The sequence below is a fragment of the Strongylocentrotus purpuratus genome, unplaced genomic scaffold, assembly GCF_000002235.5.
Source record: "Strongylocentrotus purpuratus isolate Spur 01 unplaced genomic scaffold, Spur_5.0 spur5_scaffold_5, whole genome shotgun sequence".
In the NCBI taxonomy this organism is placed as follows: Eukaryota; Metazoa; Echinodermata; class Echinoidea; order Camarodonta; family Strongylocentrotidae; genus Strongylocentrotus; species Strongylocentrotus purpuratus.
Window position 1 is genome coordinate 4537481 of NW_022145611.1, and position 21762 is coordinate 4559242.

Here is a 21762-nt window from a genome sequence, read left to right on the forward strand (position 1 = left end):
AATGTGACTTCCGGACCGCATGACCGTTACCAAAATCGCGGAAAAAGGGGTCAATTTCAAGCAATGTCCGCGGACAAAATATTCCTCGAAATAAAGAAAATAGGGGGGCACAGGTGTCCCCGAAATTGATAAATAGGGGTCAGGAAAAGGGAAAAGAGAAAACCGGGAAGAAAAATTCTCGGAGCCGAGTCTTGTCCTTGAAATATGGTAAAATAGGGGTAAATTTTCGAAAGTGTCCTTACAATCTTATAAATAGGGGTATTCCAAAGTACGATTTTGTCCTTGTTTTGACGTAAAAAAGGGGGTTAAATTTCACAAAATGTCCTTGAAATTGACCGCAAAAGGGGGTTATATGCATTGGTGGTAACGGTCATACGTGTCACTCTTTGCAGGGGAGTGACCCCACCGGGAGTACAAATCATCTCGTCATCGAGACACAGGTACACCACACAACATATTGCGGATTTAAATGGTCTGTTTTTAAGCTATGGTACATTCTTCAGGTTTACTCCGATGAGCACAAGACAAAATAGCTTTGGTTTGCCTCTTCTCTTCCTTGATTTTGTAGTCCAAATCATCACTTAGCACCACAGATCAAACAATATCTAAAATATATTGGTAATGCAATATTTCACAAAGGTTCCCTTAAGCAGGATAAATCAACGGCATATAATGGCAGGATGTAGCATTCAACTGTAAGACCTTTATGGGATAGCTCCATATATATACCTGTACCTACATTCATTCAGTATCATACAACTCACTCCTAGATCCTAGTCAAATGGTTGGTCAAACATGGTCATGTGTGATTCGTTTATCTATCACACATTTTTTGATGAAAAAGCATGCAATAGTTTCCAGTACTATCCAACAATTTTTAAGTACCCGGTATGCAATGTGCAGCAGGGAATGAAGAGGTTAATGCACTTATACTGTACATGTACATGCGCAGCACTGCAGAGGTAAAGTCACCTCTGCATAAATAACAACGATCTAGGAGTTTTATTGTACAAAACATATAATGATGCACGTTTTCATTCGTTCGTTACAGGATCTATCAGCTTTTTGTTGAGGCTATTCATGCACCTATCATACTCAACCTAGCGGCTTTGTAAGATAGATGCATAGAGCTTCAACTTGAGAGCATCATTTATATAATGTTCTCTTTTTATCTAATCACATGATGCAGCCTTTATACCACCCTGTATCTTGTACTGTAACTTGCTTTGAGACTCATCATCATCATGACCTATCAAAGTACATATAAGACCAAGACTGAAATAGCTGATCCTGTAGCCAATCCTAATACCAGGAAGAATGCCATCATGTTGCCTGCTGTCTCCTGGTGCTCTGGCTGCACATACCTAAAAAAAAAAGTACAAACATAGAACAACACAATTAGTTTTCATGCATCTTCAATACTGGGTTCCCAGCATTTCATAAAAACAAATTCCTTATTTCCAAGATGTTTTGTCAAAATTCTAGAATTATTCATACGGGCACTATACACCATACTTTGCCCATTATTCCATGGATATGCTGTTTGGACATTAGAAAATGTGCCAATGAAATTCCTTGGTTTTTCCTCTTGTGATTTTTCTCAAATTTAACAAGATATTTTCTGGCATTTTTCAAACACTTTTATGACCCAGTGACCTTTGATCTTTGACCCTTTCTGCCTAACATCTGACTAATTCATCCCTGTATGCTCATTCGTATTTGGTTTGAATTGCTTTTTAACACTTTTATGAACCTGTGACTTTTGACCTTTGACCTCTTCCACCCAAAATCGAATCAGTTCATCCTTGCATGCACATACATATATGATCCATGTTTGGTTGAAATCCACTACATGGTTGTTGAGTAATTGCGGTAGCGAAAAGCAGAAAAGACAGACAAACAGACAACCTGAAAACATAATGCCTCTGCCACTGAAATAAGCCTAACCTACAGCTATTCTTCAATTTTGTAGTATTTATGATTTATTTATCTCAAAAACTAAGCTGACAAGCTTATTTTTTTTACTTACTTTGGGCCATACATCATACAGAGTGATCCGAGATAACCATTGGACACAGCAAAGAAGAACATGAAGACGATAGGGTATGCATCATGCATAAAGATAACCTCAGAATTCCTTGAGTCGGGACTGACGTTACACAGCGCAAAGAGAGGGAAGAAACCTAATCGTAGAACGACCAGCAGACTCACTATACCCATGTGGTTTTGGCTGGGCTGTTAAATAAAAGGGGGAAAAATAATGATTAACATATGACTAGATGAATACAACTGCCCTGATCTATGTTTGATTCATAGTCAAATCAATTAATCTATTTACTTATATTTTTGTCACTGTTTATGGTTCATGTAGTAATTCTGTGAGATTTCAATAAAACCTCTTGAAACAGTTTCCTTCACAAACCATATTGTAGCAGACTGACAGGAAAGGATTTATTTTTAGGGCTAAATTGATCACATATTGTTCTTCGAAGTGGCAACAATAATATCTTTCTTTGTATAGCTACATTGTTCAAATAAAATATAATCAATATAACCATGGGCAAGAATGTTGTCTAAAAGTTGAGAAATGGCCAAATTTGATTAACAAAAACAATGATTTGGAATGATTTAAGGATTTAAATGCTTATTTCTGTTTTTTCAATTCTGACATCAAACTCAATAACAAAAGAAAAAATGATGAAGTGAGTGCAGAAATTTTTGCTCTTTCTACTATTAATTGCATCTAGCATATTTTGTAGGGCTCTGAATTATAAGTCAATGAGCCAAACCCACAATATGTGGAATGATTATCGTGAAAGGGTTAAAACATGCACTAGCCCTTTCAGTTACTGTTGGCTAGAAATATATTACGACACCTCAGTCAGTAGAGCGTCCGCCTCACAACCGGGAGGTCGTGGGTTCGAACCCCGGCCGTGTCATACCAAAAGACGTTAAAAGACGGGAGTTGCTGCTACCTTGTTTGGCGTTCAACAATAAGGGATAGAGCAACGTCGATCTGGCGCTGCTCAGTGGCTGCAGGGCTCACGATCAATTGGGCAAAAAGAATTTCCATTTTTGGTTTAACTTAATAAAATTTGGAGTGGACTTTAAAAGATCATTATTATTATTACAACTGAATTAAAGCATGGTTGAAATACCACTTCAATGTGTTTATACTTTATAGTCACATATATACATTGGTATACACTGGCCAGGGAAATTATAGGATTGCAGGGCCCTCATGGAGAACAGTATAAATATTTATGAGGCTACCCTGGGTAAACAAGACATATTTTACTATGCCCATTATTGTTATTAGTTTTTCAATGCAGGGAATATTATTTCAATTGAATTTCACTGAATGAATGAAATATTCTGTTTATAAAGTGTTCAAAACAAAATAACTAACCTGCTGTATAAATGACATAGATCTACCAAAAAAATCCATTCCATTGAATAGCAGAAAGCAGAAGAGTGGCGTGAAGTATTTTTCTGAAAGAGAATACAGTAGAGTGGATTTCAGACAAAGAAACAGCTCTGTTTAATGTTGAAGGAAAATATGATAAAGGATTAAAAGGTATGATACTTTACAGTGGAGATCAAATGGCACACAAATTGGCAACTCTATGAAAACCCTTGGGAGCAGCTCATTCTTTTTTTCATACAATCTTTTTAAAATATCCTTTATATTTAATTATTGATGAAGGAAAAGAGTGATTTCACAGAGAGGTACCGGTACGTGTAACAACATGTCTCCAACAATATATCTATTACTGTTACAGGTTTAAATTGTTTACAAAGCAAATTGCGATAAATTTCCAGACGAAAACAACCTGAATGTGAAAGACACAGCACTTCATGTTTTATATTTTTCCTTCTGCTACACTTCAAGTACATCTTATTCTTCTTAGTTTCTTCACTTATGTGACATCTGAACAAAAGACAAAGTGAAATCTGGCATGGAGATGGGATTCCCCTATAAATGGTGTGTAATGTACACAAACAGGAAACAGGATGAAGTGGTATATTGCGCAGGTCAATGGCTTTTGATGGAGGAGTGGGGGAGCAAAAGACGTGTTGGGGATTTTTCTCTTTTTTTATTTATTTGTTTTTTTAAACAACTCTACTTTACATACATGAAAGGATATTCTCTGCAATTTGGTACAGGCCTTGAAATATGAGGAGAAACTTTCATCATGATCTCATCAATATCGAAACTATAACTTGTAAAGAAACTTCAAATCTTGACAGTATGTAACATGCCAACGTATTAGATTTTGACATATTTCCCTATTTGAGGTCCCAAATGGTCATGTGAATATCAATATTGAGCTTGTACGGTATTTAACTCTTAACATGTATATAACAAACAATTAATCTTTCTATGCCACATTGTATTATCATGGGATAAAGATACCAAAGGATTCTAGAAATATAACTGTTTCTAGGGTAAAATTAATCTAAATCTGTATCGAAAGGGTTGTCATGGAGCTAATCAAGACCAGAAATGGGTATTTTACAAACCAATTGTGTTGAACAAACCAATCCTTATGCAATTGGTGAGTATTGTTTTGTGGAAAAATTGCATGCGTAGTAAACGAGCAACCATGCAAAGAGGTAAATCAGGTAAAGTAAATGTTAAAGAGCAGAAGGAATGTCTAAGGCTATGGGACATGAAAAATCCCAATATATCATACATTATAGCATACAATAATAATAATAATTATAATAATTATTATTATTACAATGTAACTACTTAATCTTATGCATCATTTACATTAAACTGATATGTTTAACTTTATAACTCATGCATCACTTGTATAAGATTGTAGAGGTGTCGTGCACGAGTGGATATGTCAGCGGACATTTGCCACTCTCCACCCAGGTGTTAAATGGGTACCCGGTAGGATGCAAAATTTAATGTGGTTCGATGAGCATGTGTGCGCTTGTAAAAATAATGCCTGGCTGGAATGCTCCCCAGGGAGTGGAGAATGTGCATACATTGTGTGAGGGTAAGCCTGAATCCGCTGACTGGGGTAATATCTGTAAAGCGCTTTGAGAGGGCCTGCAGTCCTGAAAAGCGCTATATAAGAACAAAGTATTATTATAAGATAACAAGAGTTCCTCCTACCTGTCCACTCTGTTTGTTGCATAGATTCTATCTGTGATATAACACCAGGGAAGTTACCCAGCGTCACAGCAAATGTTAAAAATACCATTGATCCTGGAACCCATATCTGCAAGAGAAAAAGAATGTCAGATATAAAGAGTGCTTAAAAAAGTATACCCCTTTTGTGTTTGATTTGATAAATGAACGATTACCTCATTCCTTAAAAACATCATTGCAGTATGATACAACATGAATATTCCACAAGACAAAAAAAAGGCTTGACAATTTTGTCTTCCTTCATTCAAAACAGACCAAGGAAAATTTTCTGTTTCGTTTGTTGGAAGTAATTTTTGGAATATGCTTCCTACTGATCTAAGAATTGAGAAATCAAGAACCTCTTTTCGTAAAAAACTTACAAAATTACTCTTAAGTGAAAACCATGAATCATAACATTCGAACTATTTAGTTGTATATAGCAACCAGTCTCATTTTAATATTATACACAAATCTTATTTATAGGATTTGGAAACCCATCATGTATTTTTCAATTAATTTCATTTTAGGCTTTAAACGACGAGAGTCAGACTCGACTAGCACATTTGCTATTTTTTACTCTATTTTACCATCGATCACAAACTCATTGTAAACAGTCATTTATTGTTTTACTCTTGAAGCAAAGTTTATTTTATATTTGTCATAATGTACATGTATATCGCTGTAGAACATGTATTTTTTATAATTCATGTCATGCATTTATGTTATATTGACATTGTCATTGTACATTTATCTTTTGTTTCAATGTTTTCAATGGTGGTGAATAAATAAATTCAATTAAATTCAATTCAATATTAATTTATTTCATAATTCTCAGAACAAAAATACATGAGAACCAGCCCACTATGTTTAGAGATCAATGCATGAGTTCATCACGCTTACATCATGCGCAACACAAGATTTTTCTGTCGCAAAAATCATCTTTCTTTTTTTTTGCAATCCAGCGTTTTCCACGGTCAGTATTAAATCGACAAATCATTCAGAAGACCATGGTTCCTTTCTCCTTGAGTGTTGTAGCCAAACTTAAACAAACACGTCTTTTCTAAATGAAATGATACCAAGTTTACCTGGCTTAATATTTTCCAAAATGGTGGTTTGGTTGTCTTTTTCTCTTCAAAACTACTACTAAACGATGCAGAGACATCTATCATCCCGGTTCTTGGAGAAGCTGTGTGAAGGAAGAAGGAGAAAGAACAAGAAAAATGTGACTATGTCTCCAATATGCCTCCACCTAAATTCAGTTAAAGGGATCCGGTAACTTTGTCTCAGATTCTGAAACAAAATCCTGGATTTAGCTCATGCTGCAATGATTATTATAAACCTTTAGATCAGTCAGGAAATCCATGACTTTTACAAGCCGATCGCCTGTCTGATTATCAAGATATTTATGATTGGAATTACAAATTTTGAAAACCGTTCGCCGGACGGTTTTCATAACACTACAGTCTATTGGGGAAAACGAGTATGGTAAAACCGGTCACTCAAAGATTTTTACTTTTTTGAGGCACTTCTTGATCATTTTGAAGCGCGATTTTTTTAGGGCTTCAATATTACACCATACCACAGACACTGATAACACGTAGGGCCGTGTATCTCAGATTTTACATTGTTAAACGATCCCTTTAAGATCCTGGCTTGAAATATTCTTGGAATATCACAATGACAACAAAAAGCCTATACTTACATGCAGGCGCGTACGCAGGGGGGGGGGGGGGTTGGGGGGTTTGGGGGTTTTTTTTAGTAAAAGTTCTCGTACCCCCCCCCCCCCCCCCCCCCCCCCCCCCCCCCCCCCCCCCCTCTCCCCGCTTATTCAGCAGCTGGCTGAGTCGTTGCGATATTTTTGGCCTGATTTCAAAATGTTAAACCCCCCTCTTGAAAAAATCCAGTGTACGCCACTGCTTACATGTCAATAGATCTTCATGACCTTACCATTTTGTCCAAAAAGTGGGGTTTTTCAAATATTTACAAGATTTGTGGTTAAGCATTTTTTGAGATAAAAAGTGAAAATAATTCAATAGCATAGTTTCCTCACAATTAATGTCCCCATATGTCATGAGATGGAGTATGACCCCCGTTGTGCTTCTGTAGGGGCATAGGGACAAATCTTGTAAATATTTGAAAAAACCCCACTTTTTGGACAAAATGGTAAGGTTCAGAGTGGTTAAGCATTTTTTGAGATAAAAAGTGAAAATAATTCAATAGCATAGTTTCCTCACAATTAATGTCCCTATATGTCATGAGTTGGAGTATGACCCCCGTTGTACTTCTGTAGGGGCATAGGGACAAATCTTGTAAATATTTGAAAAACCCCACTTTTTTGACAAAATGGTAAGGCTCGGAGTGGTTAAGCATTTTTTGAGATAAAAAGTGAAAATAATTCAATAGCATAGTTTCCTCACAATTAATGTCCCTATATGTCATAAGATGGAGTATGACCCTCTTTGTGCTTTTGTAGGGGCATAGGGACAAATCTTGTAAATATTTGAAAAACCCCACTTTTTTTGACAAAATGACAATCCAAAAATCTGATCACTTGTCTCCCTACAGTGATGCATACTAAGTTCACTGCTAAAATATCTTAAAATAGTCATTGATTTGGTCATAACCAAGGTTAAAAAAAACTTTAATCTCAAGTAAATTGACATGCTGACCTTTGACATTTGACCTTCTTTTACCCAGAATCTGATCAATTTGTCTCACTATGGTGATGCATTCTAATTGGTTTTAGTGTGCATCACCATATGATAGCTCACGGTTCAAATCATATTTGATAAATGTACATTGCGATAACAGGGCTAAAGACCCAAGATTTTTAATGGAAATTAGCCGTTATGACCTTTCACCCCCAAAATTAGATTGTCTTCCTATGGTGCTACTTCATTGATTAAGTTTGAAGCTCGTATTTTTTAGGGCAGTTCTTGACATTTTGCTTGATAATGTGCTTAAAACCTGTATTTTCAGATTTGACCTCTATGACCTTTGACCTACCTATCCCAAAATCTAATCTGATCGTCTTCCTAAGGTGATACACACTATCACTGGGTTTGAATGTCATACCTGAACAAGTAAACTTATGTACTTATGCAAGGCATTTCTGCTACATTGCGTCCCTCTACCCAGGTGTTAATTGGGTACCTGGTAGGATGCAAATGTCATTGCGGTTAAATTAGTATGTATGCACCCGTAAAAAGGCGACTAGCTGGAATGATCGCCAGGGAGTGGAGAATGTGCACTATAATGTGTAGAATAGTAATTGAATCCAGTGACCAGAGTAGCACTTTGTTCATTTAATGGTTACATGTAAGTGCTATATAAGAAACTGGTATTATTATTATTATCGTTTGGATTAGCGGTATAGAAAATTAGTTCTGACAAGTCCAAAATTTGTTCCCCTGTGACGAGTAGAATGTCATGGTTCACACATACATATACTGGGCCAGGATTTGCGAAGCCATCTGGATCGACAGAGCACCTGACATAATGAACATAGACTAGGGCAATCACCAGCTGTCTGACATTTATAATGTGGTGATCACCAATTGGCATCTTGTGGTGATTTCAAAACTGGTAGCTAGGTTCAGTCTTCCAGAACACATCTGAACTAGAGATATTAGTACTGTCACAGGTAAACACTTTTTGGATATGTAATGGTGTAATGCATACATACCTTGCTTATTGAGATAGTACTCAGCATACTTATTTCTGGGTAACACTAGATAAGCCCCATACGTTATGAAGATGCATATGACGGATATGAGGAAATACACAAATCCAACTAGCGAGTTGTCATTCAGAGCTGTTAGGGGGGACACAAGGCAAAAAAAAAAACATAATTAGTCAGCAAAATACACATACACATGCTCATTTACCACATAGAGTAAGGAAACCATTGAGAGTATCATAATTGGATCATTGAGAATTAAAGGGGAAGTCCACCCTGAAATTAAGTTAGTTTTAATAGGAGTAGAAAAATGAGAGAAACAAGTCAGTGAAAGTTTGAGCAAATTCCGATTAAAAATAAGGAAGTTAGGATTTTTGAAGTTGTGATCAATCAAACACAAATTGGCAACTCTATGACGTATCATGCAAGCTCAACTTCCATTTGCTCAGTACTAAAAAAATCTAAAATTTTCATTTTCCCTCAAGAAAAATTTCAACCATACATGCACCCTAAATATAATAATTGCAAATATGTTTCTATACTCCCCCTGCAAGGAACAAATATATATTCCGTCATCAATAACGAAGAAAACATGATTTTATGGAATATTATGCACAAAGCAAATGAAGGAGAGCTCGTATAATAAGTCACAGAGTTGCCAATTTGTATTTGATCACAACTTCAATAATTCATAACTTTCTTATTTTCATTCAGAATTTGCTCAAACTTTCTCTCACCTGATTTTCTTATTATTCTGCCTCTATCGAAACAAACTTATTTTGGGGGTGGACTTTCCCTTTAATAGAGTGAAATGAGTACAGAAAGAATTTTCATCTGTCTTATCATTTTCAGTACAAACCTGGTATCTATAAATATGGTCAGATTGAGCAATTTCATTTTCATTATCAAGATATGATATTGTTGGTAGTGTTCTTTTTAGCATTGGTAATATCCCACTTCAAGAACATCAATGTCCTTTAATACATTTATATCCTTTTCAAATGATATAAAGGATAAGAGATAGAGAGAGAGAGAGAGAGAGAGAGAGAGAGAGAGGGGGGGGGGGCAGGAGGGAGGGATAGTGAAACGAGAGTGAAAGAGAAATAGAGAGGAGAGCATACATATGTATTTATAGGTATGTAAATGCTTGGAAGGAAAGCAGAGAGAGATAGATAGAGAGAAGGGGGCAGGGGTATGGGAGGGAAGGAGTGAAGGACAGATAAGAGAAGAGGAGAGCATACTCTTATGTATTTATAAGCATGTAAATCTATCTAAGCAGAGGAACATAACCTTGGTGAATTTTAGAATTGATAGCTACTGGCAAATAGGAAAGAAACTAACAAAAGACATCAGGTATGGGAACAACACTTATGAAATATAGTGAAGGAAATAAGGATTAAAGCAATTTACTTGCAAGACAGATGATCGAGACCAATGCTGGAACTATTCCACCCAATCCTTGTCCAGCCATCAGAGCTTGGGTATATTTCTTGGGCAGTAACCCTCCTAGTCCAAACACACTGCCCTGGAATACCGCACTAAAACCTGAAAGACAAAATATCTCATGATAAAAATAACAACTTGATTTGTTTTTATGCTCTAAATGCAAACTGACATGATCAGCCTGGCTAGGACCTTGTAACCCTGTTAGGGGTGGTAAGTAGAAATGTTGAGTGTTTGTTGATAATTTTTTTGTGTTTTTGTGTTTTTAATTTAGGGGGGATGGAAATTTTGCTTTTTTAAATTGATTTTCTCTGTCAAAAGGAGCCAACTTCTGTGCTTTTAGAGGAACAAAGGAAGGTTGAAGTATAATAATTAATCTTGTATCTCTATCTAAATACATGGATGCAATATTTGTATGCATGGATGGAGTGAGTTTGCAAGGAAATACCTCAGGCTTGAGTTATACTGAGGAAGGACAGAGCACATGCCATGAACTCATTTTCCCTCTTTCCGTCATAGAATAAACCCACTTTAAACTCTGTATCAGAAGTTTCTCATCGGGTAAATCCTTTCAAATCACACTCTAAATAGTCATTTGCATGGAACTCCAATTTGTTATATTATTCTGTTGCACAAACAAACCATAACTAAAAATGAGCATTCATTTGGGGGGGGGGGGGATGACATTACCCGGTACTTATTTTAAAGGGTAGTACAATCTTTCAGCTGTTTAAATGTGATCTTTGTACTCACAATTGATGACGACAACACTGGCTAGGGTAACCCAGAAAAACTCCTGCTCCCCTGTAAACACAAAGGGGGGAATGAAAAGTTAATAGAAAAACAATTTTTTTTTAAATACATGTATAAATGTTAGCATAAAAATGAATCTTGCCTTATCTCGAAGAAGTGCAAGAGATATTATGTACTAATGAGTGAAAGATCTATGTGTAGTAAGCCACATTTGTCATTAAATGTTCGTACAATTACCATTACATTTAATCAAAAATATAAAGCCATACATAAATACTCTACTATACATCATACGTTGTGCAGATAGTCCTCACTATGCATTCTACATGATCTGAACATGCACCATTAAGTATGCTTGTACTTGTGTGATGTATGATTTTCTGGGGAGCAATGTTTGCACCATGTAGCATTTAAGAAAGAGTAGTTCCTCTTAATACTACAAATAATTAGTTGAAAAATTTGGTGGAATTTGCACTCTCTATCACAATGATAATCACATAGACTGTCAAGTATCTCCATTAACATTCCTTGCCTTTTCCTTCTATCTTTTTTTAATACATTGACCTTATCTTGGACTTTGTTCAATTTGTGCATATCTTGCATTAAAATAAATATTCTTTAAACTTCCTTTTCCCAATAGTATCTGTGCGTTTTACAGGGTTTTTCTTTTAACAACTTCCTTTCACATGAAAAGTCGAAGTAAATATCACTTTTGTTTTTATTGAAAAAATCAAACTAACTTAAACTAGCAACATTCTTTAGATAAGTAACCTATTTTCTCATTAACTGAACCATGCCCATGGAATGCAAATAGTATTTTGTGTACCAGGTAATTTGCAGCTGAGATGGGCTTTCCAGTGTTGTCATATTCTTGAATTGTAACAGAACCTGTTCAGGGCCAAAAGGCTGTTAAATCTGTGCTAAAGTATATGAGTTAGTGCCCTACTGGTACTAAGCAGACAATATGTATAGTTCAATTATGCTATTAGAGAATTGAAAATAAAACTAGTACTCACAGCCATTAGTATCAACCCTGGTGAGTACTGTAGTGAAAATGAATATGACCAGCATGCCAGTAAGCGATGTAATCATTCGCACTTTGAGAGTTATTCTGTAAGAAAGAAAGAAAACAAAGAGATCATGAAATCAACTTGTCTTAAATCAATGTACCCTACTATGGTTTCTATATTTGACCTAAGATTGCATTGAAAAGGTTACCGGTAGGTACCGGTAAATATCAGATAGCAAAATAAACAATGATTACCCACAATAGCTGTAGGAAGGAGACACACTATGCATAATTTTTTGCACTATCTTCACATTCACAAGCTTACAGTATGAGATGTTTTTTTATGATTAAATGTTTATGAATATTTAACATAACATGGCTGACTTATCAGAAAATATTAGGATTCCAAAAAAAGAAAATTACTTGTCTTCAATACCAGTATTGAAAAATCCTATTACTATTGCGGTTATTGCAAACTGCTGGTGTACAAATATGGTAATAAGATTCTACATGATACCACATTCCCTGAGTACTCAATGTGCTATACAATTAGTTTCATTCCTGGTCACTGGGCAGCGTTTCATGAAACAATCAAAAGTACAGTTTTACCAGTTTTACACTGAGACACGTGTTTTTTAAATTATTAGTGTTACACGTTTCAATGGGATGTCAAGCAAACTTGTACTTCTGACAAGTTTGTGAAAGGGTGGCTGCATTTATCCCCTTAGCAATCCTTGTACATGTAAGTATCCATTCTTTACTTCTAGTTCATAAGAGTGGCAATGTTTATTCCTTTCTTTCTTATGATATTGGTACTGGGGCCGGGACTACAAACCATGGACCATTATGATCCACTTATCCACTAGACCATGACACCTCAAAAGTGGCAGAGGTTTTAACTCAGAAAGGGGTCATATTTTATACAATTAATAAGAGGTTATTTTTCTGCTCTGCTAAATATCATGCATTACACCTTTGAATATGAAGTAAGATCAAGAGGACCATGCATGCCTCTATTATTTATAACTCACTTGTGTTTAATGTCAGTATTAACAAGCTGTATGACAACGTTAGGTACTTGAGCTGCTATGGAGGGCCATGCATGCCTCTATTATTTAAAACTCACTTGTGTTTAATGCCAGTATTAACGAGCTGTATAACAACATTGGGTACTTGAGCTGCTATAGAGAAGTAGGATTCATACATGTCTTGTAGTTCTGTCTTAGATTGAGGTGCCGACGTAAAGATGGGGGTCTCTGTCATACCAAAGAGTGTTGCATTAGGTGTTGATGTGTTGCTCTCATCATGGTTAGAAAACTTGTAATCAAAGTACTAAATAAAGCAAACATAGGAAAACAAAGAGAAAGTAGATAAATCAAAACTCCATATTGGAGCTTTACAAGGATTGATAGGAAAATAGTCTTAAGTGAGGGTCCGATTCGCTTTATATTAATAAAAGTATTTACTGCACTTTAGAAGCAATGTGAGCATGAAAACAAACTTGTTTCTAACTTCTGAATAAATCATAAAAATCCTTTTCATAGAAATATAAATATTATATCAACACATGCTACCTATTCTCACTTTTTCTTGGTATGTATATCAAACCTAATGTTACCTAAGTCACTACAAATTCAAAAATATCATTCTTATTCCAAGAAGTGTTGAAGCAAAAATGAGAGAAACATACATTTTTTAAACATATTTAAAAGGATACAACTACTTGCACTATCCTCCAGAGAGAGCGAGTACAAATATGTTACACAAACACAGGTCAATGAAATAACACCCCCAAAAATGTATTACTCTGGTATGAGTGGAAGAAAACTAAACTTAATGATATCTTTATTTTTATTATAATAGTACGCATGAGAGTCCTTTTCACTTCGAAAACAGGCCTTTCTACTTTCTCTTTTTTCACTTTTAGACAATTGTTTTTTATGTTGATATACATGTATAAACAATGTATGTCCGGAGAAAAGGTGAATCAAAGTTACACATTTTTCTTGTTAGTTTCACGAGCAGGATCTTAGTAGTCACTCAAATCAAATACTAAATTTACTTCAACTCTCATTATATTAGTTCACATTCAAACAGAAACAAAAAGAATTAGAGATTGCAGACCTATTCCAGTTCACAAGACAAAGAAAGGGAGCTTTTAGACAAATCTGTTTCCTCCACTAAGAAAAATAACATTTTTTATTAACTTTCACTTCTTTTACAACTTCCTGAGATTAAGGGTGTTGTGTCAGATAGTCAAATGTGAGGGTTCATGTCCTTGCCATGGTTAATGGTTTCATTCTTGTCAAATAATTTCTGTACAAAATTAATTGTGACATTTCAATTGAGTCATGTTTGTTGCATATATACAACAGGGTGATAACAACATTTGCCATCTGTCCACATAAATGATTTGCTTTGATTTGATTAATTAATTTCTTTTTCAATATAAGCATGGCAAGTATATGTACAAAGTACATATAAAATGCAATAATTGACATTTTAATTTTCAAGCAATGTAATGAGATTGTATAAGAGGCAAAATAAATTTATACATTAAACATTAGTACTGCTCTTGCTCAAATTTTGTGACATTTTGGCACTGTTACTCTTGATAATACTAAGAGACCAAGATTTCATTTCTTTATTCATAAATTTTCATTAATTTCAAGTCAAAACTTTAGCATCACAGGCATAGAGCTCACTCATAAGTAAACTTGTATCTCTCCCCAGTGTTTTAAAATAGTACTTGTCCACAAGGGCCAGTGTAGCAGTTGACTGCATGTACAGAGATTTTTTATATTTTGCGCATAGTTTTAACCAGAACCTCTTAAGACAGTTTATATTTGTATACTATATTTGACCAGATACACTTACATTCTGAGCAGTGATGAACATATTCCATGGAAGAACTGAGCACATACCAAAGATGTAGAAGACCACATAAACAAAGCGATACCTGCACAAGAAGGATATCATAGTCGAAGTAAGGGGTGTGGTAAAAAAAAAATTGTTTTTGCATGTTAAGGTGCATCCCTATGGTCTGAAACTAAAATATATGAGTTCTTTATAGTTTAAATATGAATACCATATGTCTACATCCTTTAACTCTTATCCTGCCATGAGACTGCTAGCGCGCTATTGTTATAGTGCCATGTGCACGCGAGCGTGCTATCGATTGAAAGCCACGTTCATGCTAGCGAGCCACCGCTACGGTGCTTTGTGCGCGCTAGCGCGCAGATGTAATAACAGTTATTGTTCATGCCCATTGCACCGTGCTGAGTGCTTTTGCAGCGCTATTGAAAGTACCATCACGTGCATCAGATTATCAGCTTTGGATTACGCGTCTTTGTATACAACAGTCAGATTGGATTTTCTCGAGTAATTCAGCGATTTTTTGGTTGTAAAGATTTAAATAACACGCACTTGAACCAACCTTAAAATTAACTTGGCACGCAGGAGATTAGCACTGTGGCACAATAGGAATTAGCACTGTGGCACTGGGTGCATTGTATGGGTGGCAGCTTAAGAGTTAAAAAAAATGAATTTATCAGTCTGGGGAACATGCGTACGATTGGGTGACCAAATTTTGCGGACATATCAACAACTAATTAGGGATGTGAAACTCAATCCATAATTTCTCATATATATTCTATACAAATTTATTTAGATCAATTAGTACCAAATGAACATCCAACTAGAAAAATGATCGTCAAAAGAATTCGGGCCATATCAATTGATGTTGGATGGGAATGTGCAACAACTGAAGAAATGGTCATTAAAAAAACACATCCTTAATTTACCCATAAGAGTTTTAAAAAGCGATCCTTCAAAGGTAAGGTAATCGCATAAATTGCAAGTTAGATAACACATAATCAGTTGTTATCATTTTTTTCTTACTATTTTGATAACATATTCTCTCAAAATGAAGATTTGCCGGCCCAGTTTCGCACATTTTAAAATAATTTGCGACTCTACAGCAACAACAACAAATTTAATTAAAAAATGGAAGCCTCATCAAAATAATGACTTATACAATGTATGTCAAGCATAAACATGTACCATATACATGTACAGTGTATATATATGTCAAAACTGTTTGTAAAACATAAAAGCTTTGCACATTAACTAACCTGTCTGTAGGTGGATTTTCAGCTGGTCCTACATCACTAGAAGCTCTTCCAGATTTAATCTCTACATCATCATGGTTTACATAGCCATTGGTGTCAGCAGCATCACTGAAATGATCTACATCTTCTAACAAGGCAGTCCTCTCTGACATTGTGCTGTAGGTTCAAACAAATATTAGTTTATATTGACATACATATTAAATATCACACTTCTAAACTAATTGTAAAGTACTATTTACTACTACTGAGAAAAAGAATAAGAGTATTTGTTTCAGTTCCGCTTCCTTTAAGCTTCATAGTATGACTAATCACATTAGAAACTGATGTAAGGTCGTTATTGCTATTAAAGTGGCTGTCATAGAAAAGGCCTAATTTAGGCAACAATTTTATTAGCCAGGCAACAATTTTATTAGCCTGACAATAAGTTACAACAAGGTAGAAAGAACTATTAGCATTTCATGAAAACTAATGTCTCTATTTTTTCCTTAATGAAGCGACCATAGCAAATCATCCGGTAGATAATGGACACAAGACAAATCATATTAAGAGACAACTACTTTCATTATGGGCCTTAAAAATGCACTGATTTTTCTCTGATTTAAGAGACAATTCTCAAATCCTCTGTTTTCCCTGACTGGAAAAATGAACTAATTTTCCAAGTTTTCTCCAATATCCGAGATAGCTGTATACACGTACAAGTACATGTAACCATTCACAAAATATTGATTACAATAAAATTTAAAACAATACAATATTGCATTCTTACTCAATTACAAGACATTGTATGATTAAGCTATGATCTGTCTTTATGCTAAGTTCAGTCATTTTATTTCATTTTACACTTCCACTAAAACCTAAAACACATCATAATGGAGTATTATACAGAACTCACAGAAATAGTCAAGCAAAACATCAAAAAGAGCTGTAGAAAAAATAAATAGAATCTATGGGAATAATGAAGAGCAACAATGCCAAAATAATCACAGAAAAGATCAAGTGAGAAGGTTTGGATGGATGCCACACACATTTTTTTACAATAAAATGTAATTTTTGGCTCAAATTTAAAAGAATGATAATCATTAGGTCTATTATTAGTTTCTTTAACTTTAACTGGGGCCATCTTATTTTCAAGCAATCTGCTCACAATGACAGTGCTCCTTCAGCAAATAATTCTATGTTTGATGAAATATAGTATTTATAGGATGTAGAGGGTATGACAGTTTATCATTTCATTTTTTAAATTAACAATTGTTATATATATTTGCTTATTTATGATTAACTGTCAGAAAAATACTTATTGTATTTTATATTACTATGTACATGAAGCCATGTACATAGGCATATAATGAAACAAATATGTGTAATTTACTCAAAACATACATGTAGGTGTTGAAAAAAGCAAAATATACCTAGACTGACATGTATTATTTCTAGGATTTTTCACCAAAAATGAGTCTTATGAAACATTGATATTTCATTAAAATCATAACTGAAGTTGCATCACCCTAATTTTGCCCTCTCAGTAAAAAAAAAAATCATGTCTGTGCTGGTCTAAGTTATTTAATTTAGAAAGAATATAAAAATAGACCGGGGCTCCCGGTAAATTTTGATAAATTTTAAATAGCGCCTACAGCCGTACAATGGTAGCTGCGACCCTGAAAATCTCAGAATTAGCTAATCGGTCGATTTTAGTCAAGAAACATTGTTTTATAGCTTAATTAATATCTTGACCTTGAGAGGGAGCTATACAACATAAAGAGTTTATCATTTACAATTTCATAACTTAAGACTCAATTTCAACCGCGAGAACAATCACTGAATATTGTAGGATCGCATATGCTTCTAAATATGTTCATTTGAACCAACTTCATGACCCCATACCAAAACTTTGTATTACCTTTAATAAGTAGAGGCGTATTCATGTTTTGAAAGGCTATGTTAGTTGGGTTGGAGTGGCCCTTTAAGTTGGTTTCAATAGAAGCAGACAGTTGAGAGAAACAGGTCAGTAAAAGCTTGAGTAAATAAAATAATTACGATAAGAAAGTTATACATTTTTTAAGGTGGGATCAATAAAACACAAATTGGCAACTCTGTGACATACATGTATCTGGTGAGGTCCCCTCCAATTTGCCCTGTACTGAAAACAAATATTACTTTCAGAAATTTTTCAATCATACATTCAACCTAAATGCAATTAATGCAAATATGTTTTGAAACAGCCCCGGTATGAATAATGAAACATATTCTGTCATCAATATTAAACTAAGAAAATGAAAGTTAATGATATTTCATGTAGAGGGCAAATTGGAGAGGAGCTTGCAAGATACTGTATTCACAGCATTGCCAATCTGTGTCTAACTAATGACAACTTCAAATATTCATAACTTTCCTATTTTTAATTGGATACTGCTTCAAACTTTCACTAAGTTATTTAACTCATTTTGGGGGCTTTTATTAAAACCAACTTAAAATCAGGGTGGAATTCCTCTTTCATTTTGAATATGTGTACATGTATAATGATGTCATTGTTGGTACTATTTAGGAAGCAGAAGGGAAGTCTTAACATTTTGAAAATTATGTTGAATATCATACATAACATCTAGCATTAAAATGTACGTCAAATGGAGGTAATGTATGATCGTCAAGCATTTCTTGTGTACCAAGAATAAAATGGAACCATACAATAAGAGCCATAAACCGATACTTCTTGGTTTAGAACAATACCAGTTTGAGCATACAAGTACCAGTACATGGGATACAGAAAGCAGTCATATACATTTAGCATTCAACCACAACCTCAAGTACATGTACAGTACTTACCCTCTCATGGTATTTACATGTATTCCAAATTCATATTAGGTAATATTCACATTTTTAGAATTTTACTTTAGGTTAAAACACATCTGATTGAAGGGTCTGAGACTCCTAGCAAAATTGTAAGACCAGTAGTTTGAATAAAAGATATACAAATTATAGTAATAACAAAAAAACAAAACAAGAACAATCATCATCATCATCACGAATGTCAACATCACTATAGAACCAACCCATATAAAAATAAAAATTGGTAAAATGTAAATGTGCATGGTAGTAAACATCCATGACAGAAGTCAATCAATTTGAGAACACTAGTGGGAATGATTAGAACTGTCAATTTAGAGGTCAACACACTATTTGAGAATAATTTGTTACCAAGACTGGCAGTATTGCAGGTTACAATAAAGGTACATACATGTACAACACGTTTGTAGCTTTACACAGAAATTAGTTTACTACAATTTACCTTTCGTACATGGTATTTTACTTAAATGGAACATACATTGTACATTAAATACATGACATGAGTACCGGTAGTATAACGGGTCTCATGATAATTCTAAATGACAACTAAAGCATACCGGTACATGTACTTTATACAAGTTTGATGGTAGTTGGTTGCAGGCAGAACCCATTTGCAGTCACTGTGCGTAACAGTGTCTGCACTGTGAGACTAGGCTGACTTTATACTGCATTATGACACAGCCAGGGACTGACAGAGCTAGGCCCTACCCAAGGCTTTGGGAAATTGTGGCAAAGCGTCCGATTAGAGTATATGCTTGCAGACTAGTTTGAATGCTATGGCTTTTTCCAATAATTTGAGCACAAAGTTTATTTGATATTCCTACTCAGATGTAGAATAAAATATATAGTCACATGTTATCCCATATGACTCACAACAGGAAGACAAAGAACAATTTACCGGTAAACTTTACATAACGATAAGAAAGTCCAGTCCCGAAGGACATCCTTAGATAAACCAGGGGATAGTGATACCCAAGGATAAACAAATTAGCAGTAGATCAGACCACAGATATACTATCACACACACATTACTGTAATACAGCAGCACTTACATGTAGATAAGGTCAATCAGAAGGTCAATCAGTATCTCAGGGCAGTTCATATACATGTACATGTAATACCAGGGATTTGTGACTAAACAAAACACAGGATTACATATACACTGTAGTACTGCACTGGAAACAAATTCAAATTTACAAAGAATATTGTCAATGAGCTGTCAATTTATTTCTACTAGATGTAGTCTGATATCCCGTGACAGAAGTGATCTAGTGGAGGCAATTTTTGTTTTCTTTACATTTCCTGTTTCTCTAACAAAATTGGTAGTCAAGGACTTATACTGTTTTCACACTGGCAATATTTTGCTTAACCCCGTACTATAGGTGGGGTTAAGGGGGGGTCTTAGCCCCACCTATAGTACGGGGTTAAGCCTATTCCACTTTCTGTTCAGACTGGTTTTTACCAAAGTGGGCTAAAGTTGGCTAACCCCACCTATAGTACGGGGTTAACTAACCCTGCAAAATAGCAGGGCTAACTCCGCAATTGTGGTGCTAACTCCTGCTAACCCCGCAATTGCGGTGCTAAGCAAATGAATGAGAACAGAAACGAAAAATAGTCCGGTACTACGCAATGGAGCGTATCGCAGCTGGCCAGATGCGAAGTATGTCCAATCATAACATACACGATATCCGGGGTTAACGAAATGCAGTGAGAACAGCGGGAATTTTCTTATTCCGGAATAGGCGCTAGTACGGGACTAAAAACAGCAGATAGTACGGGGCTAAGCAAAGTACGGGGTTAAGCAAAACCAGTGTGAAAAGAGTATTAGTGGGTCAAGGTACAGTATTGAACAAAAGCAATTGACTCCTCATTACTGTTGATAAATACAACAATCATCAAGTACTCCGATTCCATAACACCCACTGTAACCAAGAGTAATGAAATACATGATGTACATGTGTGTATTAGTAAAAACCAGGTTGCAAAAGTGTGAGCATTGCGGCCATTGCCAGTTTGATTGAAACAATGCACACAGTGTTTATGGCCTCTAGTAGATATACTGTAGTAACAAAACAATCTCTTTTTAAAGTACAATTCATAATTTTGATTTGATAGGATGTGTTGTGGTCTAGTGGATAAGTCACTGGACTATAGATCACAAGGTACGGAGTTCGAAACCCAGCGCGGCGCTAACGTCCAATGGCAAGACGTTAATCTACATTTACCAGTCTCCACCCAGGTGTTAAATGATTACCTGGTAGGAAGTAAAATTTAATGTAGTTTCACATGTCGCCGTCACCGGAAAAGCGGCGCCTATTGGTTAGTCCGATGAAAGTTATTACTTGACATTGAAACATATTTACAGCTGATATTACAATTTACAATATACAGCAAAATTTTACATTTTAATCAAAATGTGAATTTGACTAAGAGTAAGAGTAAAAATAAAAACTAAGAGTAAAAATCTCTGCGAACTTTGGTCGCCCACCATACATCAAAAGACAGGAATGCATCTCATTTTTCAGAATATCTATACACTTATTAAGGTTTCCTTCAACAAAAATAAAGCCATCACTTTTGGATTTGGATTTTAACAAAAAGTATGCATCAGTGGGCAGCACCAATACATGTCATTCATTGGGTAGACTATGGATGGCAAAAAAGGACAAGAAATCCTACAGCTACATGTATTACCTTTGTACACATTCACTTAAACAGGGAGTTATTTTTTTTTATATTTGAAAATCTTTTGAAAATATGC

At 35.2% G+C, this 21762-nt stretch overlaps 1 protein-coding gene across 2 annotated transcripts in view; it reads right to left on the reverse strand.

The window, feature by feature from the left end:
* Nucleotides 1-410: 410 nt before the first annotated feature.
* The window catches only part of LOC100892670 (equilibrative nucleoside transporter 1), a 36015-nt gene continuing 14663 nt past the window's right edge, over nt 411-21762 (reverse strand). For both annotated transcript variants that reach the window (XM_030999394.1, XM_030999395.1), the window contains exons 2-13: nt 16164-16316; nt 14908-14989; nt 13157-13362; nt 12038-12132; nt 11022-11072; nt 10236-10370; nt 8832-8960; nt 6232-6332; nt 5132-5237; nt 3410-3492; nt 2030-2235; nt 411-1364 (exon numbers count right to left, since the gene is read on the reverse strand). In XM_030999394.1, the coding sequence (XP_030855254.1) occupies nt 1253-1364; nt 2030-2235; nt 3410-3492; nt 5132-5237; nt 6232-6332; nt 8832-8960; nt 10236-10370; nt 11022-11072; nt 12038-12132; nt 13157-13362; nt 14908-14989; nt 16164-16316 (1459 nt within the window). In that variant the 3' untranslated portion in view covers nt 411-1252. The remainder of the gene's footprint in view (nt 1365-2029; nt 2236-3409; nt 3493-5131; nt 5238-6231; nt 6333-8831; nt 8961-10235; nt 10371-11021; nt 11073-12037; nt 12133-13156; nt 13363-14907; nt 14990-16163; nt 16317-21762) is intronic.